Source organism: Hylobates moloch, unplaced genomic scaffold, assembly GCF_009828535.3.
Source record: "Hylobates moloch isolate HMO894 unplaced genomic scaffold, HMol_V3 SCAFFOLD_12, whole genome shotgun sequence".
In the NCBI taxonomy this organism is placed as follows: domain Eukaryota; kingdom Metazoa; phylum Chordata; class Mammalia; order Primates; family Hylobatidae; genus Hylobates; species Hylobates moloch.
The window spans coordinates 43,752,020-43,777,667 of record NW_026652287.1 but is presented as its reverse complement, the minus strand read 5'-3'; the positions used below and the strand labels follow the sequence as shown (position 1 = coordinate 43,777,667).

The 25,648-nt window shown below is 55.2% G+C and overlaps 1 protein-coding gene across 7 annotated transcripts in view; it reads right to left on the bottom strand.

The window, feature by feature from the left end:
- The window catches only part of DNM2 (dynamin 2), a 115,418-nt gene that overhangs the window by 10,349 nt on the left and 79,421 nt on the right, over positions 1–25,648 (bottom strand). For 2 of the 7 annotated variants that reach the window (XM_032169677.2, XM_032169678.2), the window contains exons 10-16: positions 24,807–24,945; positions 23,754–23,840; positions 20,158–20,228; positions 16,568–16,619; positions 13,927–13,938; positions 10,130–10,243; positions 2,124–2,233 (exon numbers count right to left, since the gene is read on the bottom strand). In XM_032169677.2, coding sequence (XP_032025568.1) covers positions 2,124–2,233; positions 10,130–10,243; positions 13,927–13,938; positions 16,568–16,619; positions 20,158–20,228; positions 23,754–23,840; positions 24,807–24,945 — 585 coding nt within the window. The remainder of the gene's footprint in view (positions 1–2,123; positions 2,234–10,129; positions 10,244–13,926; positions 13,939–16,567; positions 16,620–20,157; positions 20,229–23,753; positions 23,841–24,806; positions 24,946–25,648) is intronic. The other 5 variants (XM_032169676.2, XM_032169679.2, XM_032169681.2 and 2 more) reach the window with 3 other exon arrangements.

The following is a 25,648-nucleotide window of genomic DNA, read 5'->3' as shown; positions in this document are numbered from 1 at the left end:
AAAAAAAAAAAAAAAAAAAAAAGGAAGAAAAAAGAAAAAAGAACCAGGGTCTCAAAGCTGGAAGATAAATGGAATGGATGCTAAACAATGCTTGCAGATGGTGGTCTACAGGCCAGGCCCCGTGCCACATGCCACACACATTTTCCTGTCTCACATCCAGGTGTGGTTAAAACAGCCAAGCTGCCCATAAAGCCTTTAAGTGAGACTTAGGTTTGTGGTCAGCAAGTGGCTGCCCTGAACGACCTCTAGATGGGGTTGTGTGGGGAGAGGCATGCCCTTGTAGCTCCTTCTCTCCTCCTTCCTGCTGCTGCCTGGGACATCATCACAATGGCTGGAGTCTGGGCAGCCATTTTGGACAAAGAAGTAGAAGTTGGGGTTTTGGACCAGGCGCGGTAGCTCACACCTGTAATCCCAGCACTTTGGGAGGCCAAGGTGGGTGGATCACCTGAGGTTGGGAGTTTGAGCCCAGCCTGACCAATATGGAGAAACTCCGTCTCTACTAAAAATAAAAAATTAGCCAGGCATGGTGGTGCATGCCTGTAATCCCAGCTACTTAGGAGGCTGAGGCAGGAGAATCGCTTGAACCCAGGAGGCAGAGGTTGTGGTGAGCTGAGATCACACCATTGCACTCCAGCCTGGGCAACAACAGTGAAACTCCGTTTAAAAAAAAAAAAAAGTCAGGATTTCGTGGCAGGCCTGTCCCACCACAGAGCTCGGCTTCTGCATATCAGGTGGAATCCTGAGGAACATGCAGGGCCTGGACCCTGATGCCTGTGGAGCTGCTCCACTTTGCCCAGGATACTAAAGTCTGGACTTAATTTACATAAAAAACCATCAACTATCTATCTTGTTTTTGCAGCTATTACTCTGGGTTTCCTGAACCTGCTCTTAAAAGATATATCAGGTAATATTGTCACCCTCCCTGTACAGGAGGCACATGGCTCAGGGACCTGGGACAGCTGCCAGGTGTCATATGGCCAGGGGCAAGCCTAGAAGAGCTATGAAGGTTTTCAGGGCCAGCTGGTGGACAAATGGGTCTCGGAGCTTTAGGCCAGCCAGAGCAAAGCAGGAGGGAACCAGGAGACTCAGCTGGAGTTGGTGGGTGTAGCCAAGCAGTAGGCAAGGAGGTTCTGGGGCCAGCAGGGAGGAAGTCAGTGCCTGCCTACGGGTCTCGGGGTACCACCGGGCCTTTGCTGACAGCTAATCCCTGATTCAGGTGGGCCCTGCTTCCTGGATGAGAGTGACTGTGTGAGCATGGGAAGAGCCCTCCTGCCAGCTGGGTCTCTTCCTGAGAGCAGTGTCTCCGCTAAAGTCTCCAGCTACTGCCTCATGGGACAGATGTACTGTGAGCTTCCTGGGGCCTCCCATTCTCCAGCTTCACTCTCCTGGGAGCTCATCTGGTTTCATTCCTTGAAATACTGTCCACGCAATGGTGACTGCCCAGTTCACATCCCAGACTGGAGCTCGTTCCTGGACGTCACACTCCTCGATCTACCCAGGTGCCTCCCTGATGCGCCCTCTCCCTTGGCATGGCCTAAATGGAGCTCTTGGCTGTCTCCAGGCCTACCCTGCCGCTGCCTTCCCCACCTCAGCCAATGGCAGCAGCTGGGCAGTGCATGAGCTCAGGCCCAGGTACTCAGGGTCACCATTGGTGCCTTTCTCTCTCATATCCATGCCCGCCAGGGCTCCGCCTGACTCTTCTACCCAGAATCTGCACCCTCCTTCCCTATGGTGTCTGGCCTCATCATCGCCCACTTGGACAAGGCAGCGGCCTTTGCCCTGGTCCCCCGTCTCTCACCCTCTCTTACTGTTTCCCTCTCAGCCACCAGAGGGCGCCTGCGAGCACCTGAGCCAGGTCCTGGTCACCCTGTGCTCAGAACTCTCCTTGGCTCCCACCTGACTTGGAGCCTGCCTTCATCCCCGTCTCTGCCCAGAGAGGTCATCTCTGACCCAGCATGGGAAGCATCCCTGGCATTTGCTGTTCCTCACGTGACTCCCCTTTCTAAAAGGTGGGTCCCAAGGGCTGGGACTGCTGACAGCCAGGTGCTCAATGAAGGCTGTGGAGTGTGAATGAGGCCATTGGTCTTCACCCCGAGCCCTCCCCAGGCCCCTGGGCCCCTCACCTCTGCTCCGTGTTGAAGATGGCGAAGACGTGCTTGTTGGACATGAAGCCCTTCTCCACATCACGGATCTTGAGGTTGTCCAGAGGCAGCATGTACTTTTTCTCTTTCTCCTGAGGGTGGAGGGAAAAGAGTCACCCTGAGCTGTCCCCGTGACAACTCAGGATGCCCCAGGCCAGAGCGTGCAGCATGCGCCACCACCAGCCCTGGGGGCTTCTCAATGCTGGTCGCTGCTGTGGATGAGCCCATCTGCCGGCCCCTCCCTGTCCATCACTCTGTCCCAGCCACGTTGCCCTCCATGATGCTCCCTGGGTATCCCAGGTGGGTTCCTATCCCAGGTGGGTTCCTACCCCAGGGCCTTTGGACGACTGGGCCACTGCCTGATCCTGACACCTGCATGGCTCCCTCCTGCCCTAACTCTACCCGCACCCTCTCCACCTCCATCCTCCTTTTCCCTCACACAACACGTCACGTATCCTGCGCTTGCTGACTTAGGTGCCTGACTGCCTGTGCTTATTGACCTAGGTGGCTGACTGCCACTGGACTGACTCAAGTTTCTCCAGGGCGGGGACTCCTCTTGAGTTCACTACTGACATGTGGCTGACTGCACGCACAACACAACCGCCCCTCGCCTTGAACGGAGTGAATGGAACTTTTATCTGGGCTCCATCTTTGAAACGAGCCTAGGAATGAGTTACCTCTGTGATGCCATTTTACAGAGGGGAAGACTGAGGCAGAGAGGAGCAGGGCTGGGATTTCAGCCTTGGCTGCTTTAGGACATCTTGGGGCTGGATAGCTGATGCCTGGGCCAGGTGATGCAGAAGCCTTACTCCCTTTCTTTATTATTATTACTATTTATTTATTTTTTTTTTTGAGACGGAGTCTCGCTCTGTCCCCTAGGCTGAAGTGCAGTGGCACGATCTCGGCTCACTGCAACCTCCGCCTCCCGGGTTCACGCCATTCTCCTGCCTCAGACTCTCCGAGTAGCTGGGACTACAGGCGCCCGCCACCACACCCGGCTAATTTTTTGTATTTTTAGTAGAGACGGGGTTTCACCATGGTCTCGATCTCCTGACCTCATGATCCGCCCGCCTCGGCCTCCCAAAGTGCTGGGATTACAAGCGTGAGCCACTGCGCCCGGCCCCCTTTCTTTATTATTATCATTATTTTAATAGAGATGGGGTCTCACTATGCTGCCCAGGCTGTTCTTAAACTCCTGGGTTCAAGCAAGCCTCCCAAAGTGCTGGGATTACAGGTGTGTGCCATCACACCTGGCCCTATCACTTGCTTTCTAAGGTTGGCCCTGTTCAAGAAGCACCAACCAAGTGCCAGGCACGGCTGTCCAAACTGCTAGGAAGGCAGCTCAGAGGAGGTGGGCCCCTCGGCCAGAGGCAAGGGGCTGGCGAGTCACGGAGCTGGGGGTGGCACCCTGGAGCCCCACGCTCACCCAGTGACGTGTGTGCCCACCAGCCACAGCAGCAGCTCTTGGGGACCCATGCCATGCACTGCTTGGTCTCAGTTCACGGATCCCTCCTAGTCAGGGAGGGAAGTTGGCTGCCGAAGGCCACACAGCAGGCAGCGCAAGCCACAGCAGGACTTCAGAGGCCAGGTCCCTGTGACCCAAAGCCCAGTCCTCCCCACAGTGCCCCTGGCCCTTCTTCTCCCTGGGCCGTCTCTGGAAACTCCTCTCATGTCCCCTCACTGTGCTGCCCCAGCACAAAGCCTAACCTGGCTGCTGCCTCCAAGTTCAGGAGCAGCCACAGTGACTGTGGAGAAGGCAGCTGGGGCTCCCTGGCAAGTGGGGGCCGGCTGGGAGTGTCAGGACTTTGCAAGGGGAGCCAGGATGAAGCAGTGGGCTTGGCACATGGGCTCAGCCTCAGGGCGTTAGGAGCTCAGCATGGTTGAGGTGATGCCAGCCCTGCCCTTTCCTGGCCGTGTGCCCTCGGGCAAGCCACTTCCCCCCCACCTCCCATCTCATCTCAGTTTCCTCATCTGTCCAAGGAGGATGGAGGAGCTTGGTGCCCACTGCAGAGCTGGTGCCCATGAGCACCCGGGATTTTCTTTGGTGGCTCTTGTGAGCGGCTCCAGGATTAGCCTGCCAGGCTCTAGGCAAAGAAGTAGAGCAGAACATAGGAAGAGGGGCCTGGTGGCCATGGAGGGAGCAGAGCATAGAAGAGGGGCCCGGTGGTCATGGAGGGAGGGATGCCACTGCGGACCCAAGGGAAGGAAGGTGATGAAGAAAGCCTGCACCCGTCATCCCAGGCAAGGCTGGGTAACACAGGGCCTGGGTCCCTCCCACCTCTCGGGGAAGAGTTTTGGGGGCTTTAGAAGGGGCCAGGGGAGGGGGCTCTGCAGAAGCCCTGCTCCCCGCTCGGACGTTTGCCCAAGGGCCTTTGCTGCCCTGACCCTATAGCGTCATGCGGCTGGAAGCTTCCAGCAAGCGGGGCCAAGTAACTGAGTCACAGGCCGTTCCGGCTAATGCCACATCTGGAACTGTTTACAGTGCAATTCCGCCCAGAAATCAGTGGCCGCCTTCCTGGTGCTGCCGGCACGCACACTCGTGAGCGCACGCGCACGCGCACACACACACAGAGGCATGTATGCGCCCCTCCTCCCCACCCCCGACCCCCAAAGAGTCAGACATTCTCCTGAGCCCAGAAGCCACGATCCCAAACCCTGCCTCCTGCTCCGCCTCCCCCACTCTTTAGGATTTCCTGAAAACCCAGAACTTTCTCCAGATGCGAGCCGGCCCCAGCCTTGCCACGTCAGAAGGGACAGAGCGGATCGTCTCGGGAAGAGTGGTGGTTTCCTTGGCAGCTCAGAGGTGCTGAGGCACGGCCTGGCCTGGTGGCCCCGGCATCTGCCTGGGGGGTTCTGCGGGATGGATAGCCGGCCCCGCCAACCCAGTGTTCAGACTACCTGTTCAGGAGGCTCTCAATGTGTACAGTAGTCTGCACATTGGTTAGGCTGGGCTTGGGTGAGCGGCTCGTCGAGACAGGCCCCCCAAACTCGCCGGCAGGTGAGTGTCATTTTCCACCACCCCGTTTCCCACTGTGGCAGAGCCTCGCATAGAAGATTCGAGGGCCTGGGTGGGAGAAGAGGCGCTGGGGAAAGGCAGAGGGAGCCCCGAGGCCGGCCGAGGGGTTGGGGGCCTGGCCCTATCAGTCCGCCATCCCCACCCCATGGCTGTAAATGTCTTCTCTTATTTTTTAAATAAAGAGATATTGATGTCTTGTGTCTCACTGAGGCATCTAAGAGGGTGGCCTCCTCCTCAGGGGTGGCTGCCACGTGTGTGACTCCAAGGGTCCCTACTGGGATCCTAACTTGGGTGGTGGCGGGGGACAGGTTCCATGACTGCCCCCTCCTGACTGGAGCCTGCTTTGTGTCTGGGGCTCACACAGGGCCCCTTTCACAGGTCAGCTGTTTCTCATTACGGCCGGCCCCCGGCCCTTCTCCCACCACTGCTCCAGACTCCAACGTGGGGCTCCACGGGAGGGTAGGGGGCTCTGGCTTTCAACTCTCAGATGAGGAAAACACGAAGAGCTCCTCACGTGAGGGAAGAGGAGATCTGAAAACTAGACTTGCAGTGCTGCCAGGCAGAGAGCTGCCAGGCTGAGGTTCAGGCCCAGAGGCTCCTCCAGGGCTCGCTGCCCCAGGCCTGGCATTCCCACCCAGGGTACCCTGGAAGGTCCCCACAGCCCTGAGCTGAAAGGCAGGGGACCAGCTCTCAGCTGGCCTGACAACCCATGCACCACAGCGCAGGCTGGCTTCTGACTGCAAGGCGGAAAGAGGGGAGAAAAAGTGAAAGGGCACCCCACCCCACCCGACCCCGGCCATTTTGAGGAGCCATCCGATCCGGACACGTTGAGTTCCTAGAGGAGCCTGAGGCGGGGAGAAGGCTGCGGACCACGCCTGGCTCCACACTCCTCCCACATCCCAACCCCATGAGGTTCACTGGATCTGAGGTTCTGGAAGGTTCCACAGGGACCCCAGAAATGCTTGTATGATGGCTCAGCAGAGTCCACCACCCTGGGTTTAGAAACAGTGCCCCAGAATTCTGCAGAGGCCTCAGGGCTCCTGAGGTTTCAGAAACATTCCAGAGATGAGCGTCTGGCCTCATGTGGAGCAGGATGATCCTTTCACCCCCAATGCCCTCGGTCAAGGGGACATCAGGCCTGGGCTGCAGCGGAGGTGTCCGGATGTCGGGCTGGGGTGTCCCTCAGGTCAGGGAGCATGGGCCCGCAGACGTGCACTGGGGAAGCGTCCACCCCAGGGGGACCCTCCCCCACTCCATGACGTGGGGCAAGTCACCACTCAGAGCCTTAGATGGGGGTGACCACAGAGCCACCCGAATGGCAAGCGTGAGGGTTTCCTCGCGGGGAGTAGGGTTCTCCTCAGGTGTGGCCTCAGTGGGCTCTCTTAGCCAATGAGCCCAGCACAGAGCAGGGGTCCATAGCCACGAGGCCCTCCTCTCTTTGCTCCTCCCTGGGGCCAGCCAGGGCCCCCAACCTGCCTTCTCTCTAAGCCTGGGACTCCCAAGCCCAGTCCTGCCTGTCCTGGGGCTGGGGTGGCTGCCAGCAAGCCCCCAGTGGGGGGCAGTCCCACAGAGCATTCCCCCAAACCCAAAGGGAAGACAGCCAGGCAGGGCAGCTCCAGGGGCCTCAGGCAATCCCAGCCTCTCCACTGAGGTTGCCTGGACTGAATTGGTGGCTGTGCCATCCCAGGGACCATGGGGACTGGCCAGCTGGCCCTGCACCTGACATAGCCTCCAGCTCCTCCTCTATGCACTGGGGGTAGGTGGGTAGGTTCCCTCCTACAGAGAGGAGCTGGGAGGACTTGACGCTGGTAGCCACCAGGACAAAACCTGGGACACATGTGGTGAGCCAGGCACAGTCCTGGGCTCAAGTACCAGAATTCCCCGACTGGCTCCCGCAGTCCAGAGGGGACAGGCCACAGTCCTGACTTTATAGGTGGGGAGACGAGACACGAAGGGTTGACACCACCCAACCAATATCCTGGTGAATTCAGGGTGTCAAGCCCCAGCTGTCACGCTCAGAAACAACCAATATCCACTTCCTTCTTAGAAAGTGCTAGAACTGTTAGCTGGACTCACAGTTCCCACACACAGAGGCCCATCTTTCCCTTCTTGGGCTGCTAGAGGCTACATGGTGATGGGTGTGGGGCAGCCATTTTAAACTATGAAGGGAGCCCTGTGTTAAGGTGGCAACAGGGGAGGCGGAGCCAGGCCCTGGGCAGGCTTGCAGCACAGGGTCACCAAGCTCACTGAGATGTGAGCAAGAAACAGACTTCATCTCTTTAAGTGCCTTCATTTTGGGCCTCTGTGACAGATGCAAATCCATTGCCCACATAACACAGCCACGGCTCACGGGATAGCCTGCAGTCTTCTCCCGGAGCAACCAGGACAATGAGAAAAACACAGCTCTCTTTGCCAGGGACTCTTGAAAGCCAACCTGGACCGCATCAGAGTAGCAACAAGCTGTCACACAGAAGTAGCTTCCCTTCCAGGCCACTAAGCCATGGTTACGTCAAGAGAATTAAGCAAGAAATGGGTTGATAAGGGCCATAAAAAAGAATGAGATCCTGTCATTTGCAGCAACATGAATGGAACTGGAGGTCATTATGTTAAGTGAAATAAGCCAGGCACAAAAAGACAAGTCTTGCATGTTGTCACTCACACGTGGGAGCTAAAAAAAAAAGGTAGAAGAACGGATCTCACAGAGGTGGAGAGTAGAAGGATAAATACTAGAGGTTGGGACAGGTGGGGACAAGTAGGGGGTAAAGAGAGGTGGGTTAATGAGTACAAACATACAGTTAGAGAAGAGGCATTAACTTCTATTGTTCAACAGCAGAGTAGGGTGACTGCAGTTAAGACTATAGTTAACAACACTTGTCTGGTGTTTTTTTTTCTTTGAGACACAGTTTCACTCTTGTTGCTCAGGCTGGACTGCAATGGCGCAATCTCGGCTCACCGCAACCTCTGCTTCCCAGGTTCAAGCGATTCTCCCACCTCAGCCTCCCGAGTAGCTGGGATTACAGGTATGCGCCACCACGCCAGACTAATTTTGTATTTTTAGTAGAGACGGGGTTTCTCCATGTTGGTCAGGCTGGTCTCGAACTCCCAACCTCAGGTGATCTGCCCGCCTTGTCCTCCCAAAGTGCTGGGATTAATGGCGTGAGCCACTGCGCCCAGCCTGTTTTTTTTATTTTTGAGAGGGAGTCTCATTCTGTCACCCAGGCTGGAGTGCAATGGGGCGATCTCGGCTCCCTGCAACCTCCGCCTCCCAGGTTCCAGTGATTCTCCTGCCTCAGCCTCCCAAGTAGCTAGGATTACAAGCGTGCGCCAACACACCTGGCTAATTTTTGCATTTTTAGTAGAGAAGGGGCTTCACCATGTTGGCCAGGCAGGTCTCGAATACCTGACCCCAGGTGATCCACCCACCTCAGCCTCCCAGAGTGCTGAGATTACAGGCACGAGCCACTGCGCCCGGCCAACAATGCAACAGTGTATTGTCAATTTCTTCTTCTTCTTCTTTTTTTTTTTTTTCTTTTGAGGCAGGGTCTTGCTCTGTGGCCCAGGCTGGAGTGCGGTGGTGCGATCGTAGCTCACTACAGCCTCCATCTCCTGGGCTCAAGTGACCCTCCCACCTCAGCCTCCTGAGTAGCTGGGACTACAGGTATGTGCCACCATGCCTAGCTAATTTTTTTTGAGTTTTAATAGACACACGGTAATGCTATGTTGCTCAAACTGATCTTGAATGCCTGAACTCAGGCCACCTTCCTACCTCAGCCTCCCAAAGTGCCAGGATTATAAGCCTGAGGCACCGTGCCTGGCCTTGTATATTTCAAAGTAGTCAGAAGAGAGGACCTGAACTGTTCCGAACACAGGAAAATGAGGAATACAAAAGTGACACACCACAAACACCCTGCCGTGATTATTACATACTCTGTACATCTAATAAAACATCACAGGGACCCCATAAATATGTCAAACATTATGTATCTCTTTCTACATAGGACAATCAGGAGGGATGCTCGGTCAGCATGGAGAGCAGAGGCCAGTCAGCAGTGTCCTTGCTCAAGGCCTGCCCCCTCACTCACAGTGAATGAGTCCCTCCCATGACTCAGCATTCAACACTGCTCCCTGTAGTCATCACCCAGGGGCCTCTCCACTTCCTTCCCATAATGACGAGCATGTGGGGATCGTTCTGCACACTGTGGCCAAGCACTGCACAGTGGGCAGAGACCATCCTAGACCACTTCGCAGCCAGAAAAACTGAGGCCCAGAGAGGCAAAGGGCCTGACTGAGCTGTAAGTGATGGAACCCTGGCGCCCCTGGAGGCTGGCTGCATGCCTGAGCCCCTGACCCTTGGGCATGGCCCCTTCTCTTGAGCATGGGGCAGTCACAGTGGCACTGGAGGTCAGGGCCTGTTTCTAGCCTGCTAGTGACTCCGTCACCCTCCATCTCCCTTTTGCACTCTAGGAGCTGGCCCCATGGGGGCCATGTACAATGTGAGCCTTTTGGCACATGGTGCCTGCTCTCCAGTCCTGGGTTATGGTTGTTTTTTGTTTGTTTGTTTTGAGATGGAGTCTCGCTGTCGCCCAGGCTGGAATGCAGTGGCACAATCTTGGCTCACTGCAACCTCCGCCTCCTGGGTTCAAACGGTTCTCCTGCCTCAGCCTCCTGAGTAGCTGGGATTACAGGTGTGTGCCACCACTCCTGGCTAATTTTTGCAATTTTAGTAGAGACGGGGTTTCATCATGTTGGTCAGGCTGGTCTCGAACTCCCGACCTCGTGATCCACCTGCCTCGGCCTCCCAAAGTGCTGGGATTACAGGCGGGAGCCACCGTGCCCAGCGAGTTACGGTCCTAATGGTGACTCGGGGTAGAGTGGCACAGTGACTGAATGAGTTCTGCCCAGAGGGAGCACCCACCCGCTCTTCCCCGGCTGCCCCACCTACCCCGGTGGCCTGCTCCCGCCTGCCACTCACCTCCTCATCCTTGTACCAGGACAGCGACTCAGCAGTCAGCACAAACCAGTACTCCTTGGAGCCGCCCTTCATCAGGCTGATGTTGTTGATGGTCAGCCAGCCCCTGCGGATCACCTGGGGGAAAGCGCGCAGCTTAGCGGGGAACCTCGCTCCACGCCCCAGCCATCCCCCAGCGCAGCAGCCTTGCCCACAGCTCAGTGGGAAGCCAGGGACCGCGATAGAGACACCTCCAGTCCCAAAGCCCAGGAAACCCAGTTCCAACCTGTCCCAAGCATTTCCAGCGGGAAACCAACATGGGGTGCCACCTGGGCAGGTGGGCGGACAGACAGACTCACTGGGCCAGGGGCTGATGGGGGATAGAGTCACAGAGGCCTGATGGAAAGGGGCCCATGGGAGGAGTCCCTGGGGCTTGTGTGTGGGGCTGTGGCACATGAAATGTGACATCTGAGGAACTGCACTTGTTTGTGTGAGATAAGGTTCCAAGGGTAGCATCCACACAGAGGGCTAGGGTCAAAGGTGTGAGCCCAGGGGCCCTCCGCAAGGACACTAAAGGAGCATGGCTCATGTCCCAACCTGGCTGCAGGCCTAGTGGTCGTCCTTTTGACCGACACATCAGGGTTCTAGGCTGGGAGACCCCGTGGATGGGGATTGTGTGGCTGTAGCTGTCATCTGAGTGGGGGTCAGAACCCAGGCCTGCGCAGGGACTCACCTGACAGCTAGCGGCAGGCAGCCTGGGGGCTGTGCTCCCACGCTCCCTGGCCGCTGGAGGCATGTGTGGGCAGAGCCCCCCACCCCACTCAGGACGAGGGCCCTGGGAGCTGCAAGAAGCACACAGAGGCACGCACAGGGCGGCCTGGGACCCAGGCACTGACAGACTTGGCCAAGCTACAAAGGGTGGGCTGAGCACGGCCACAGACAGCTGCGAAGGGCTGGCCTGCATGCCCCAGTGCAGGGCATGGCAGGGCATGGCATGGCAGGAGTGCCAGAGACGGGGCCTCCAGGAATCCCTCTGGGGCCCAGATGCTGTCCTAGTCGGGGGCGGTCCTCTGGAGGGGCTTCATCCGAACTACCCCGACCTACCCCGGGCCTGACATTCTGAATCAGGGCCACCAGCCCACAGCTCCAGCGGCTCCTTGGTGGCTGGATGTGAGTGCTAAGCCCCAGGTGGCCATGAAGATGGAGGTGGCTAAAGAGTACCCAGGGACCCCTGGACCATGCAGAAGTCACTGCCCAGGTTGGGGACAGCATGAGATGCCACCGGGCACCCCTTGTTAAGGCCAAGGGTACAGACTTATCCCTTCCTGGGATGAGCAGACAGGACTCTCACAGTTGTCTGGAGCAGGCAGTGACCCCTGGCATCTGGCCATTCACGGGCTGCCTGGTGGTGGGTGAGGGGGCTGAGGCCAGCAGCCCCTGTGAGGCCACGGCATCCCCTCTGGGAACGCAGTGACAAGCTCTTCTTGGTCTGCCCAGGACGTCCTGGTGTTAGCACCAAAGGCCTGGCATTCTGGGAATGCCTCCATTCACCCGGGGGGAGCGGGGTGGGGGCACTGCCTTGTCTCAGCCCACGGCTAGGCACAGAACGAGTGCTTAGTAGACCCTGGTTCCATGCCTGAAGGACAACCAGGTGAGGGAAAACAGGGAGACAGGCTATCAGTGCTCCCCCAGAGAAATGTGAGGCCTCCATACTCCTAGGCCTGGCCCGGTTTCCAAGGGGAGGGATGTGCTCGCGCACCCCTAGGTGGCCTGGCTCTCCTGCCTCCAGCCGGGGTTAGTGTTGGTCAGAGCTGGAGGACAGGGCCCATGCTACGCTTTGGGGTGCATGGCCAGAGAGCCAGGGCACTGATCGGGGCCACGCTGGGGATGGCACACCGAGCCTTGGGGCAGGAGGTCTGGCAGCAGCCCTGAGGTGCCCTTGTCCACATGGGTTCAGAGACAAAATCTCACCCTAGGGAGCTGCAAGCTATGGGTGGCAAACAAAGGCACTGTTAGCCATCCACCACTTGCGACCCAGAGAAAAGGGAGGGGCCAGGCCTCAGTAGAAAGTCAGGTTTGCATCCAAGGGACACATCCCAATGGGACCGGGCTTAGAAGGAAGTGGGGGTGGGAGAGAGAGAAGAGACGGCAGGCCGTCACGGGCTGGGGTGCAGTGACAGGCAGGCAGGCACATGGGGCGGCATGGGTGGCAGGGCAGGCAGGGAGCGGAAAGCAGGGATCCCCTGGCAGGCTGCTCCAGCCTCTTTCCTGGGTGAGGGTCCTGGCCTGAGTCTCCCGGGTAGAGATGGAAACCACAGATGGGAGACCCAGAGGTCACAGCCACGCTCATGACAGGGCTGGGCTATGTGGCCTCTGGTAGGAAAAGAGGAACCCCTAAACCTCTTGGGGTACAAGGGAGAAGCAGGTTCCTGGCCTTGGCCTGGCAAATTCAAGGGGACTGGGGGGAACACATGAGGAACCTGAAAACCACAAGCCCGAGGCCAACTAATTCCTCCCGTCACTGCCCCCACTCATGGCCCTATCTGCACACCCAGGCCCTGGGAGCAGCGAGGCCCTGGCATAGGATCGGCTCAGCTACAAGAAAGATCCTGGGATTGCCAGAAGATCCTGCCAGTGAGCAGTGGCAGGGATGACCAGTGCCTTGGTGGCTGGCAATGGGAGAATGTCCAGCAAAAGGGAGCCCCTGCTAGGACTGGAGGCCCAGGCTGTGCTGTCCAAGTGTAAGAGCTGGGCTGAGGCCAGCTGCCTAGAGGTGAGCTCCATGAGCTGGGCTCAGCTCTCAGATATGAGTAGCAGGCTGCTTCCCACTGGGCTGGGCTGGACTGGGCCTTATGCCCATCTCACGCCCCACAATGGGCCCCAGCCAAGGGCTTTGCACAAAGTAAGGAGGTGTTACCCACAGCAGGGACGGACAGCAAATATGATTCATCTTGGGGGCCTTGTCAATCGACTGGTACAAGATACCTGGAGCACTGTGGTGAGAATTCTGGGCGTGGCAGGAAACGGTGCTAGGATCAATTAGTTTTGCCTGTCACAGGCAAAGGATAGGAGAACGGGTAAGTGGAACAGGAGAGCCTCATCAATTTATCTGGAGGACAAGAGGCAGTAACTAGGAAAGGGGCTCCTGATTGACTAGTCATGCCTGCCATGCATAGAGAACAGGGTATCATATAGGGAAAAAAACAATACCTTAATCACTTAGCCACATCTGCTATAGAACAGGAGTGCTGGCAAGCTTATTTGGAAAGAATGCCAGGATTGATTAGCAATGTCTGCCATGGGCATGTGCTAGAGGAGCAGCACAAGGCAAAGAATGCTAGATCAACTAGCCATGTCTGCCATGGGCACAAGAGGGCAAGTTTTCTGCCATGTGGAAAAATATGCTCTGATCCATGAGTGACATCTGCATAGGAGATAGAAGGAGGAGGGGCAGTGCGAAGAATGAATTCTGGTCTGGCTTAAGCGAGATCTTCCACAGCCAGGGATGTGAGGGGAGGTAGGGGCAGTGTCTAAGTATTTGCCATCCCTGACCTACAGGAAACCAGGAAAACCTGCCAGGAACTGGCTGCAGGAGTGCGCCTTCAAGGGTGGCGGTCCAGTTAGTGCCTGTGTGAGTCGACTTACACCCAGGGCAACGCGCAGTCCAGCGCTGGCTGCGGCATGGGGTTTCCAGGTTAGCTCGATTTTTAGTATTTTTGTTATTTGGAGGGGATGGGGAACAGGGAATATTAAGGGGTGGGCGGGGTCTCCATCACCACTAGATTCTCTAACGTTTGCTACCACACTAAGCATGTACTTACCAGGATCTCCCCCTTTGAATATGCAAAGTTAGGGTTGTGGGTAAATCAGGGAAGAGCAGGCAGAGGAAAAGAGATGGAAGGGACGTGAAGGGGACAAAGAAAAAGCAGGAAAAGCACAAAAACAGGAGAAGAGAAGAGCAGGGGAAAAAACAGCAAAAGAAAAAAAATTACATGCTATTAATCATATTCATGGTGTTAATATTTAATTCATTATCATCTCAAGAAACAAAAAAGCAACAACATATGTATTACCTACGGCAAGCGCAAAAATAAATCATGCAATGGTTACGTTCTTCCTTCCAGTAGGCTCTATGATCGTGCAAGGTACACGGTGGAGTCCCCGCCCCCACCCCTGCCCAATGGGGAGAAGGGAGGGACATAGGCAGAAATTTTGTGAAGATTATGGGTTTCCTTTTCTTTCTTTTTTTTTTTTGATACGGAGTCTCGCTCAGCCGCCCAGGCCAGAGTGCAGTGGTGCGATCTTGGCTCACCACAACCACCATCTCCTGGGTTCAAGTGATTCTCCTGTCTCAGCCTCCCGAGTAGGTGGGATTATAGGCACCCGCCATCATGCCCAGCTAATTTTTTGTATTTTAGTAGAGACGAGGTTTCACCATGTTGGCCAGGCTGTTCTCTAACTCTTGACCCTCAGGTGATCCGCCCGCCTTGGCCTCCCAAAGTGTTAGGACTACAGGCGTGAGCCACTGTGCCCGGCCAGGTTTTCTTAAAAAAATTAATAATAAAGGCCGGACACGGTGGCTCAAGCCTATAATCCCAGCACTTTGTCCGGGCGAGGCAGGTGGATCACCTGGGGTCAGGAGTTTGAGACCAGCCTGGCCAACATGGTGAAACCCTGTCTCTACTAAAAATACAGAAATTAGTCAGGGATGGTGGCAGGCTCCTGTAATCCTCACTACTCAGAAGGCTGAGGCAGGAGAATCACATGAAGCTAGGAGATGGAGGTTGCGATGAGCCGAGACCACGCCACTGCACTCCAGCCTTGGTGGCGGAGTGAGACTCTGTCTCAAAAAAAAAAAAAAAAAGAAAAAAAAAGAAAAAAAAGGCCAGGTGTGGTGGCTTATGCCTGTAATTCCAGCACTTTGGGAGGCCGAGGCGGGTGGATCACCAGGTCAGGAGTTTGAGACCAGCCTGGCCAAGATGGTGAAACCCCCCCCCTCTACTAAAAATACAAAAAAATTAGCTGGGTATGGTGGCAGGCGCCTGTAATCCCAGCTACTCAGGAGGCTGAGGCAGAGAATTGCTTGAACCCGGGAGGTGGAGGTTGCAGCGAGCCGAGATCATGCCACTGCACTCCAGCTGGGACACAGAACAAGACTCCATCTCAAGAAAAAAAATTTAAAAAAATTAGCCTAGTGTCGTGGTGGGCACCTGTAATCCCAGCTACTGGGAAGGCTGAACCAGGAGAATCGCTTGAACCTGGGAGGCAGAGGTTGGAGTGAGCCAAGATTGCGCCACTGCACTGCAGCCCATTGTCATGCGAGACTCCGTGTCAAAATAATAATAATAATAATAATAATAAGGCACTGAAGGCAGGCATTGATACAGCCGTTCATATTTCACAAGGCCTCTAGCTGGGTTAAGATGTCAAGGTACAACCCTTTGTGGCTCAGGGCTTCTCCAGGTGTAGGGCTTCAACTATCCCAAGCTCCCCTGAGCTGCTAGTGACAATGTAGTTTCCAGCGACTCTCACCTAGGGGCTCCCAATCCCTGGGGCTGTGTTGGAAAGCTCAAAGAGGTCACAGACCCCCGCTCAAGGGAAAAATTCTTATTTATATCTTTATTATTATTTTTGGAGACAGAGTCTGGCCCTGTCACCCAGACTGGAGTGCAGTGGTGCAATCTTGGCTCACTGTAACCTCTGCCTCCAAAGTTCAAGCAATCCTCCTGCCTCAGCCTCCTGAGTAGCTGGGATTACAGGCACGTGCCACCACGCCTGGCTAATTTTTTGTATTTTTAGTAGAGATGGGGTTTTTGCCATGTTAGCCAGGCTGGTCTCAAACTCCTGAGCTCAGGCAATCCGCCCGCCTCGGCCTCCTAACGTGCTAGAATTACAGGCGTGAGCCATCATGCCCAGCCTATTATTAATTTTTAAGACTAGGTCTCATTGTATTGCCCTGGATGGTCATGAACTGCTGGGCTCAAGTGATCCTCCCGCCTTGGCCCCCTAAGTAGCTGGGGTGATAGGCATGAGCCACCACGCCCAGGTAATTTTTAAATATTATTATTTGTAGAGACAGAGTCTTTCTATGTTGCCCAGGCTGGTCTCAAACTCTTAGCCTCAAGTGATCCTCCCACCTCGGCCTCCCAAAATGCTGGGATTACAGGCATGAGCTACTGTGCCCAGCCAAGAGTCAAGTTCTAACCCTGGCCTTGGATGGCACATAGGGCCTTCTGGGTGGGTAAAATGTGCCCACTAGGCCCTGCCAGAGTGTCGGCTCTCAGACCATCTCCCAGAATTATCAATTCCTAAGCGGCCTCTAGAGGCCGAGACAGCAGATGGCCTGGTAGTGAGGCTGTGGAGGGGCTTTCCACAGGCCGAGCTCCATCACTGGGGCTTGGCTGTCACTTAGCATCCTCCCGCCCCCAGGGTAGAGCGGCAGGCTGCAGAGGGGTGTGCTACCTGATTGGGGATGGCTCTCTTCTTGTTCAGCTGCGTGCTCCTCTGCTGGGCACTGAAACCAAAGAACAGACAGGGTTCATGTGGACAAGATGCTGAGGGGGAAGAAGGGCAAGAGGCGAATGTGGCTGTTCTCTCCCTGGGGACCAAGTGAGCAGCCACAGGTAGAGGCAGAGAGAAGCCCCCTGCACACAAAGAACTGCGCAAGGGAAACGGCCTGGGCACACGGAACAAGTAGATGTATCTGGTTCAACTGAGGCTTCTAGGCCCTCATCTCAGCCGACTTATTAAAGTGCAGGTTACTTCCAGATGTCACTAGAATCCCAGAGTTTCTAAGGGGAAGTGTGAGAAGGAGTTGCCTAAGATGAGTGCAGTGCCGCAATCACAGCTCACTGCAGCCTTGACCTCCCGGGCTCAAGTAATTCCCCTGCCTCAGTCTCCCGAGTAGCTGGAACCACAGGTGCATACCACCATGCTCAGCTAATTTTTAATTTTTTGTAGAGACGAGGTTTCACTGTGTTGCCCAGGCTGGTCTTAAATTCCTAGACTCAAGGGATCTGCCAGGCTCCACCTCCCAAAGTGCTGGGATTACAGGCATGAGCCACTGCACCTGGCCCTTCTTCCTACTCTTCTCATCATTTGATCCCAACACCAGCCTGTAAGTGGCTCTAACCACAGAGCCATCCAGTCTTAGACATCAGACTGTGGGACAGCTGCTGGCCATGAAACAGCACATATCTTGCATGACTCCTGACCCAAATTTAGAGGACATCCAAGGTCGACAGAGTGTGTTTCTATAAGGTTCCTTATTCATCCACAATCCCAGATCTCTTTTCTTCTTTATCAATCCTACTTCCTGGCTAGTTCATGCCAGCATAGACAAATCCCATTATATTTTATATGTGGACACCTACTCCACCACCTTATGGTTCTAATATATTTTCTACTCTGAAAATCATATCACCACTTGCAAACAACGTATATCTCCTGTTACTTATCCATCATGTTTTCTTTTCTTTTCTTATTGCTTTGGCTGAAACTTTCAGAACAATATGGAAAAGCAAGTCAGCTTGGTCACCTTCCTTTCCTGACTACCTCGGGGGTTTTGTTTTAAAGTCCAAGTTGGCTACAGAATAAGGGAGAAAGTAGGCTTCTGTTTCTAGATCAGGAAAGGCTGGAAAACTAAGAACAAAGGCAGAATTTTATCCAATGATATTCCCAACATTCAATAAGTTTATTATAGGGCTTCTTATCTGGGCCCTTTATTTACTTATTTATTTTTGAGACAGAGTCTCACTCTGTCACCCAGGCTGGAGAGCCCTGGTGTGATCATGGCTCACTGCAGCCTTGACTTCCCGGGCTCAGGTCATTCTTCCACCTCAGCCTCCCAAGTAGCTGAGATTATGCACCACCACCATGCCCAGTTGATTTTTGTATTTTTTGTAGACACAGGGTTTCACCATGTTTCCCAGACTGGTCTCAAACTCCTGGGCTCCAGCGATCCACCCACCTTGGCCTCCTGCAAGGTACTGGGATTACAGGCATGAGCCACTGTGCCAGGCTTGGGCCCTGTTTATAATATATATTTGGAGGGCAATGGGAAGCCCAGAGCATCCAAGCACAAGAAGGATTTTCATCAACAGCATCTGAAGGAGGTGGCACTGAGCTGAGCCAACCTTCACAGTGATGGCTGGGTGACAGCGAGGTCCCAGAGGTGCTATTTCCTGAGGGCCTCCTGGCTCCCATCCTTGCCAGGGCTCCCTCAAATAGCAGCCCACAAGGTGGCCCCTCTCCTGAGCCTGGACCTAATCAGAAGCATCCTGGTGTCTTGGGGGAAAATCCAAAATCCTCCCACGGACCTGCAGGGCCCTCCTGGTGACGGAGCCTGGCCGCTGGCTCTCTTACCTCCACCTGCCTGGTCTTGTAGCCTTCCTTCCCTGGGTCCAATTCTCTGGGGTCCCCCTGGCATCACCTGACTTCTTCATGAAGATCTCTCCAGGTCACATTCCCGGCTCCCCTTTCCCACAGCCTACCCCTACCCTCTCTTCCTACTCTCATCATCCTTGTGACAATTTGTTTAAGGACTCCACCTCCCCAGCCTACAGGCTCTGAAACAGCAGGGGCTACAGCTGGTGCGGTCAAGGTCCTGGCCCGGGCTCTGAGAGAGCGCCCCGTAGCTCTGCAGCAGGCCCCAGGGATGTCCCACCCAGGGCTGGGGCCACCCAGCCAGGGCGTACCCGTTCACACACCAGGGCAAAGGCACACAGCAGGCAATACCCACCAGGTCACCAACTGCTCAGTATAGTAACAGCTGGTGTAAGTGGGAAGGCCCAGGAATCCAGAGGAAAGAGTGGTCAAAGGAAAAACAGGAGAGATTGTGAGAAGGAACTGTGGATGAAGTGTGAGAAGCAGAGACATCAAGGTGAGGAAAACAGCAGCAAACCAAGGATGGGGACCAGTGCTGTGAGCCCACACACACCCGGCGGCCGGGAGCACAGGGCCGGGGGCTGCCACCCACAGGCAGGGGAGGCCCAGTCAGGGACCTCGGCTCATCTCTAGGAGGGGTTCTGATGAGGCCCTCATTCCTTCCTTTTCCTTCCTCCCTTCTCCTCACCTACCTGGTACCCAGCACAGAACAGATCCTCAATCAGCTTTGTCAGTTGCACCGATAAATGTTCTATCTGCTGACTCCATAGCCTGAGATTTGGCTCTAGAGGCCCTCCCCTAGGAAGCCTGCCTGGCCCCTCAAGGCAAGGCCCAACGGCCGCCCTCTGGACACCCACAGGCCCTGCACGGCCCCGCCCAACACTAAGCACACTACACCTTAATGGCCTGGGTCCCCGTCGGTTCCCTGCATGGGGCCTTCCTCTGAGGGTGGTGAGCTGGGTGTAGGTTTGCCCGCTGCTCCATCACAGGGCCCAGTGAGAGGGCATACCAGCGGCACCATCCAGCCTGCCTCAGGCAGGAAGGCCTGTGTGAGCCTCTCCAACAATCTGAGTGAGGCCCAAGCATGCCAAGGGGCTGAAGGAATCAGCGGGTGATGCCTGAGACCACTAGCACTGAATCGACATCCTGCTGAAATCAGAGCTCCCCAATCTGGGCCCTCATCTGGGTGCCAAGGAAGGTTCTGGTTTAAATCTACAGTGTATGCCTTGAAGCTAGGGAGACCCCAGGCAGCATTTCCCAAAGAGCAGCTTCCGGAGCCCTGAGCCCATGAGATGCTGCCCATGAAGGGGCAGAGTCTGGGAAAAGCTGCACACTGATCGCTAAAGGCTCTGAGAAGTCCTGAGGGAGAGGGGGTGCAGCAGCTGGCTGGCTTCGCCCTCTCCATGCAGGTCTGAACATAGCACTGTCCTCTCCCTAAACTAACCATGGGGATGCCTCACAGAAGGCATGTTGGTTGGGGACAGTGGACCATTATCAGCTCAGGAGAGCTTCCAGATATTCTCAGGTGGCTCTGCCTTCACCCTAGGACCCCCGACAGAGACTGTCTGACCCCTGCCCTCTCAGAGAATCCCAACTCGGTCACCTCCTTGGATCTGAAAGTGAGGATTGGTGCCGCCCGACCAGCCACTGTCTCCAAAAGTACCTACTTGGCAAACCCAATGAAGTCCTCATGGTTCGTGTTGATGTAGGACTGCTCAATGTCGATCAGCAGAAGAATCTGGGGGAGAGCAGGGGTCGCTGTGAGTATAGGGCCAAGCCTGGCAAGCGGGGACGGCGGCAAGAGCATTTCCTGGTCTTGGCAGCAGGGAAGGCATGGGAACCAGGAGGCTTCCCAGACAGGAGAACAGGGGGCTGGTGTCACACTCCCCACACCCTCACAGGCAACAGAGCCTGGGACAACAGCACAGCCACGCAGCCCAATGTGCCAGTCACAGGCAGGGCCGCTGTACCCAAGGTCTGGAGTCTTGATTGAGCCACTAACTGGCCATGTGATCCTGGGCCTCACGTTACTGAGCTGTGGAATGGGATGACAGGAGGCCCAACTGCCAAGGGTTTAATAATGTGCAACTGTTTGTTTTTTTTTTCTTCGAGACGGCGTCTCGCTGTCAACCAGGCTGCAGTGCAGTGGCGCAATCTTGGCTCACTGCAACCTCTGCCTCCTGGGTTCAAGCGATTCTCCTGCCTCAGCCTCCCAAATAGCTGGGATTACAGGTGCCTGCCACCATGCCCAGCTAATTTTTGTATTTTTAGTAGATACAGGGTTTCACTGAGTTGGCCAGGCTGGTCTCGAAATCCTGACCTCATGATCCGCCCACCTCGGCCTCTCAAAGTGCTGGGATTACAAGCATGAGCCACTGCACCTGGTTTTTTTTAAAGAAAAGAACTTACTCTGTCTCCCAGGCTGGAGTGCAGTAGAATAATCATAGCCTCAAACTCCTGGGCTCAAGCAACCCCCTGCCTCAGCGTCCCAAGATGCTGGGGCAGCAGGCATGTGCCACCACACCTGGCTGATTTTTCTCTTTTTTTTTGTAGAGGCGGGGTCTCACTATGTTGCCCAGACTGGTCCTGAACTCCTAGGCTCAAGTGATCCTCCTGCTTTGGCCTCCCAAAGTGCTGGGATTACAGGTGTGAGCCACTGCAAGCCACTGCCTTGTATTTTTTTCCTTTTCTTTTTTTTGGGAGACAGAGTCTCACTGTGTCACCCAGGCTGGCATGCAGTGGCGCAATCTCGGCTCACTGCAACCTCTGACTCCTGGGTTCAAGCAATTCTCCTGCCTCAGCCTTCCGAGTAGCTGGGACCACAGGCACACGCCATACCACCCGGCTAATTTTTTGTATTTTAGTAGAGACGGGTTTTCACCGTGTTGCCCAGGCTGGTCTCGAACTCCTGAGCTCAGGCAATCCACCTGCCTTGGCCTCCCAAAGTGCTAGGATTACAGGCGTGAGCCACTGTGTCCAGCCTGTAAAGTCTTTAGCGCCTGGCGTGTTCAAAGTGTTGCATTAAAACTGTGAAGCTAATTTGTCCAACTATGAATACTAAAATAAAACACACACGTGCATGCACGTGCGCGCGCGCACACACACACACACACACACAAGCTATCAAGCTAGAAAGGTTAAGTCTCATGTGAGGAGCAGGGCTTGCAAGTCCACTGCACTTGCTGAAACTCTCCCTCCCTCATCTTTCTTGTCCTTTTCCCAGGATGAAGTTGGTCTATGGGAACCATGGATCCAGGCAGCTCACTGGCTTGGTTCCCATTCGTAACAGGCCAGGCTGCTGGGGAGGAGGGGCTTGGATGTGCCTCACTGGACTCCCCTGGCCCTGGGCCAGTCACTTCCCCTCGCTGCACCTCCAAGTTCCCAAGAATAAAGTAGGGCAAGGCACTCGGACCTGTCGGCCTGCTGGAAAATGCCAGGGTGCTCCATCTGTGGGAGCGAGCGTGGCTGGTTTAGTAAGGCCTGAGTCTCCTCAACCCAGCGCTCTCAGATCCGGCCCGGCAGGATGGCAGGTGGGCACCAGGGACTGTGGAAGGGCCGGCAGCATTCTTACCAACAGTAACAACTAAAAGAATCAGACTCTTCCAGACTTTTGATATAATTTCTAAGCTACAGCAGCTATGAGGCATAGGCGGACCCGTGCTCCGAGGGAGCAATTGGCCAAATCGAAACTGGGCGCCTCTCTGCAGGACAAATGAGCTGATTTCATCCCCATCAATGGCAAGGGGAGAGGGACCATTTTAAACAAAATGACGTAACAAGCAAGGGCTTAATTAAGCTCTGGTTTCAACAAACAGTTGTAAAAAGAACACAGAGGACAACTGAGAGAAAGTGACTCGAAATAGATCCGGGAGCGGTGGCTCACACCTGTCATCCCAGCACTCTGGGAGGCCGAGGTGGGTGGATCACTTGAGCTCAGGAGTTCAAGACCAGCCTGGCCAACATGGCGAAACCCCATCTCTACTAAAAATACAAAAATTAGCCGGGTATGGTGGCATGCACCTGTAGTCCCAGCTACTCAAAAGGCTGAGGCTGCACGAGAGTGTAAGGACGGCCCAGTGCTTAGTGAGTGACAGTCTCAGCTGAAGGGGTAGGCAGTGACTTGGGGTGTGTGCTTGCATGCCTTTGCAAGAAAGTGTTAAATGTTAAAACAGAAAAAGCAGGCTGGTGTGGTAGCTCACGCCTATAATCCCAGCACTTTGGGAGGCCGAGATGGGCAGATCACCTGAGGTCAGGAGTTCAAGACCAGCCTGGCCAACATGGTGAAAATCTCTCTCTACTAAAAATACAAAAATTAGGTGGGTAAGGTGGCATGTGTGTAGTCTTGGCTACTTCAGAGGCTGAGGCATGAGAATCGATTGAACCTGGGAAGTGCAGGTGGCAGCGAGTCGAGATCGTGCCACTGCACCCTAGCCTGGGAAAAACTCTGTCTCAAAACTCTGTCTCAAAAAAAAACAAAAAAACCACAACACAAAAAGCACCCCAAACACCCTCCAGCAGCAAGTAGAGGTCCATGCTGTCCTCCATCCATTCCCTGGAAGATTGCTTAGTAATCAAGGCAGCAAACTACAGATAAAACAAACAACACGCTTGGCTCCCAAATGCACGACGCTGAGGGGAGGGAGGGAGGGAAGAAGGGAGGCAGGAAGGGAGTCAAGAGTCAATGGGCCTTATGCTATGGGAGTCCACTCAAAAGACTGTAGGATAGGGAGCGGGCTGGTGGTGGCCAGGGCCTGGGGATTTCCTTTGCTGCTTCTTTTTTTTTTAAGAGACAGGGTCTCGCTCTTTCTCCCAGGCTGGAGGGCAATGGCACGACCATAACTTACTGAAGCTTCATCTTGTGGGCTCAAGGGATCCTCCCACCTCAGCCTCCCAAGTAGCTGGGACCACAGGCATGCGCCACCACGCCTGGCTAATTTTTTTATGTTTTTGTAGAGACAAGGTCTTGCTATGTTGCCCAGGTTGGTCTCGAACTCCTGGGCTCAAGCAATCCTCCTGCCTGAGCCTCCTTAAGTGCTGGGATTACAGGCGTGAGTTACTACACCCAGCCTAGCCTGTGGGTTTTTGAGGGGTTGACTACAAAGAGGCATAGGGACAGGGATTTTAGGAGGTGACAGAACTGCTGTATATCTTGATTGAGGTGAGGGTTACTTTGCCATATGCAGCTGTCAGCATGCACAGAACAGTACACTTGACATTTACTGCATGTAAATTACACCCAATAAAGAAGACAAAAGGCCAGTACCTGGTCCTTGGTTCTCCCCTCCCGTTCCCGGATGTAAGTGGTGACGATTCGCTCAGTCTCCTCTCGCAACCGGGGGTAGGAACTGAGCTGGGGGAACAAGCAGAGTGGCCGCATTGGCAATGTCCTCGTGGCACGGGAAGCAACATGAACCACACAGGTAGAAAATGCGGAGGGGGTGGGGAATGAGATATGAGGGGGCCCACCGAGCCCATATCTTGCTCCTGGCCCCCAGCGAGTCCAGCTGGGAGCTAAGAGCAGAAGAGTGGGGGCACCATGGAACGGAGACAGCAGGAGAGCAGAGCTGCTTTTTCAGCCAGTGACCCGGAGGCAGGAGGCAGGAGGCGGCATGAAAGCAGAAAAGCAGGGGCATGTATGCCATCCAGGGCTTCAGGGTATCCCCCTCTTGCCCAGCACTGGGTAAGAGCAGGAACCCTGAAGGGCCTCGCCAGCGTCAGTGAGTAGCGTCTGTTCTAGAATGGTAAGGGGGGCACCTGGGCCATCAGCCTCGGTGGGAACTCCCTGCAGAGAACCACTCCTGATTGCTGTATCTGTGGCACCCACTTGCCAAATGCCCCCACTTCCCCAGGCTTCATCTGTAGCACCAACTTAACCAGACCTCATGCACAGGGGAGTCACATCTTCTGCAGTGTGGGTCAAGTCCACGAGTTGGGGAAAATGGAATGGTTACTCTCAGGTGGCCTAGATTGTGAGAATACGCAGGGCTACACAGATGATGTGTTTCCCGTGTTTTGCTGTTTTGGTGCTGGCTGGGAAACCCGTTTCTCTAGGGGTTCCAGGAAAGGGCACTGCTTAGTAAATGCGATGCGTTTGGCAACATCAAAGGCTGACCGCCCCCACGGGCAGCCACAACCCACGTGAGATGCCACTCCCCCCATTCCATCTGCCAATGCAAGGTGGCGACATCTCTAAGTGACAACTGGTAGGCGGAAGGGGGTTCCTGTCGAGGCTGAATTTTCCAGATGCTCGGGTTGAGGCTAACACATGGAGGGGGAGGACGGGGACAAATGCGGAGATGAGAACGAAACCTGTTACCTTCTCGGCACACTTTTTTATGACCGTGGCCAGCTCTGAGACCACGAGATCAACACACTTCAAACTCGGCTCTTTGAGTTTTACAATCTGTTTTTTCACAATGGCTTCAAAGGCCATGTCGGGGGTGAAGAGCCCCGTCCTGGGTCATGCGGAGGGCAGGATGAGGCAGAAAGACACCCAGGGACAGTGCAGGCCACACACGCAGGACAGGAGACAGAGAGAAGAAACGAGAGTCATCTGATTAGTCCATGCACAGGGGAGCCTGCGCCCGCATTTGCCCCGGAAGCTGCTTCGGATCAAAGAGGTCTGGGGTTTCGGGGTGTGGGCTCGGTCTGGAGTGTAGTTACAGAAGGGCCACAGGGGTTGTCATTGCACAGACAGACAGCCAAGGTGTTCATGTCCATGACACCTGGCTCTAGGAAGAGCATTTTCCAGTTTGGGCTGTTTTCCCCCTCCCTTTTCTAATCGAAGAAGCTTAAGCAGCAAATGTGGGCTTTTCCAGACTAAGAACAGAGGGGCTCAAGCAGAAATTCCCTGGCAACCCGGAGCGCTGGGGACACTGTGGTCGCGCAAGCACAGACTGCCCACTGGGAGGCATTTCAGCTGCTTGGCCAAAGCGTGCTGCCCTGGTAACCAGGCCCGCAGCGTTGGAGCAGGTTGGGGGAGCCCGGCGCGTCCTGCCGAGTGGAGGCAGTGGCTCGTTGAGGGCGCATAGAAGCACTGTGACTGAGTGGATCCCAAAATGGGCTGCCCCTGGGGGACAACATGGGGTGCAAGGGGTGGGCAGGGGCACTTAGGAGCCCAGCTGGCTCTCATGATGTCGCTGGCATTCAGGCCATTCC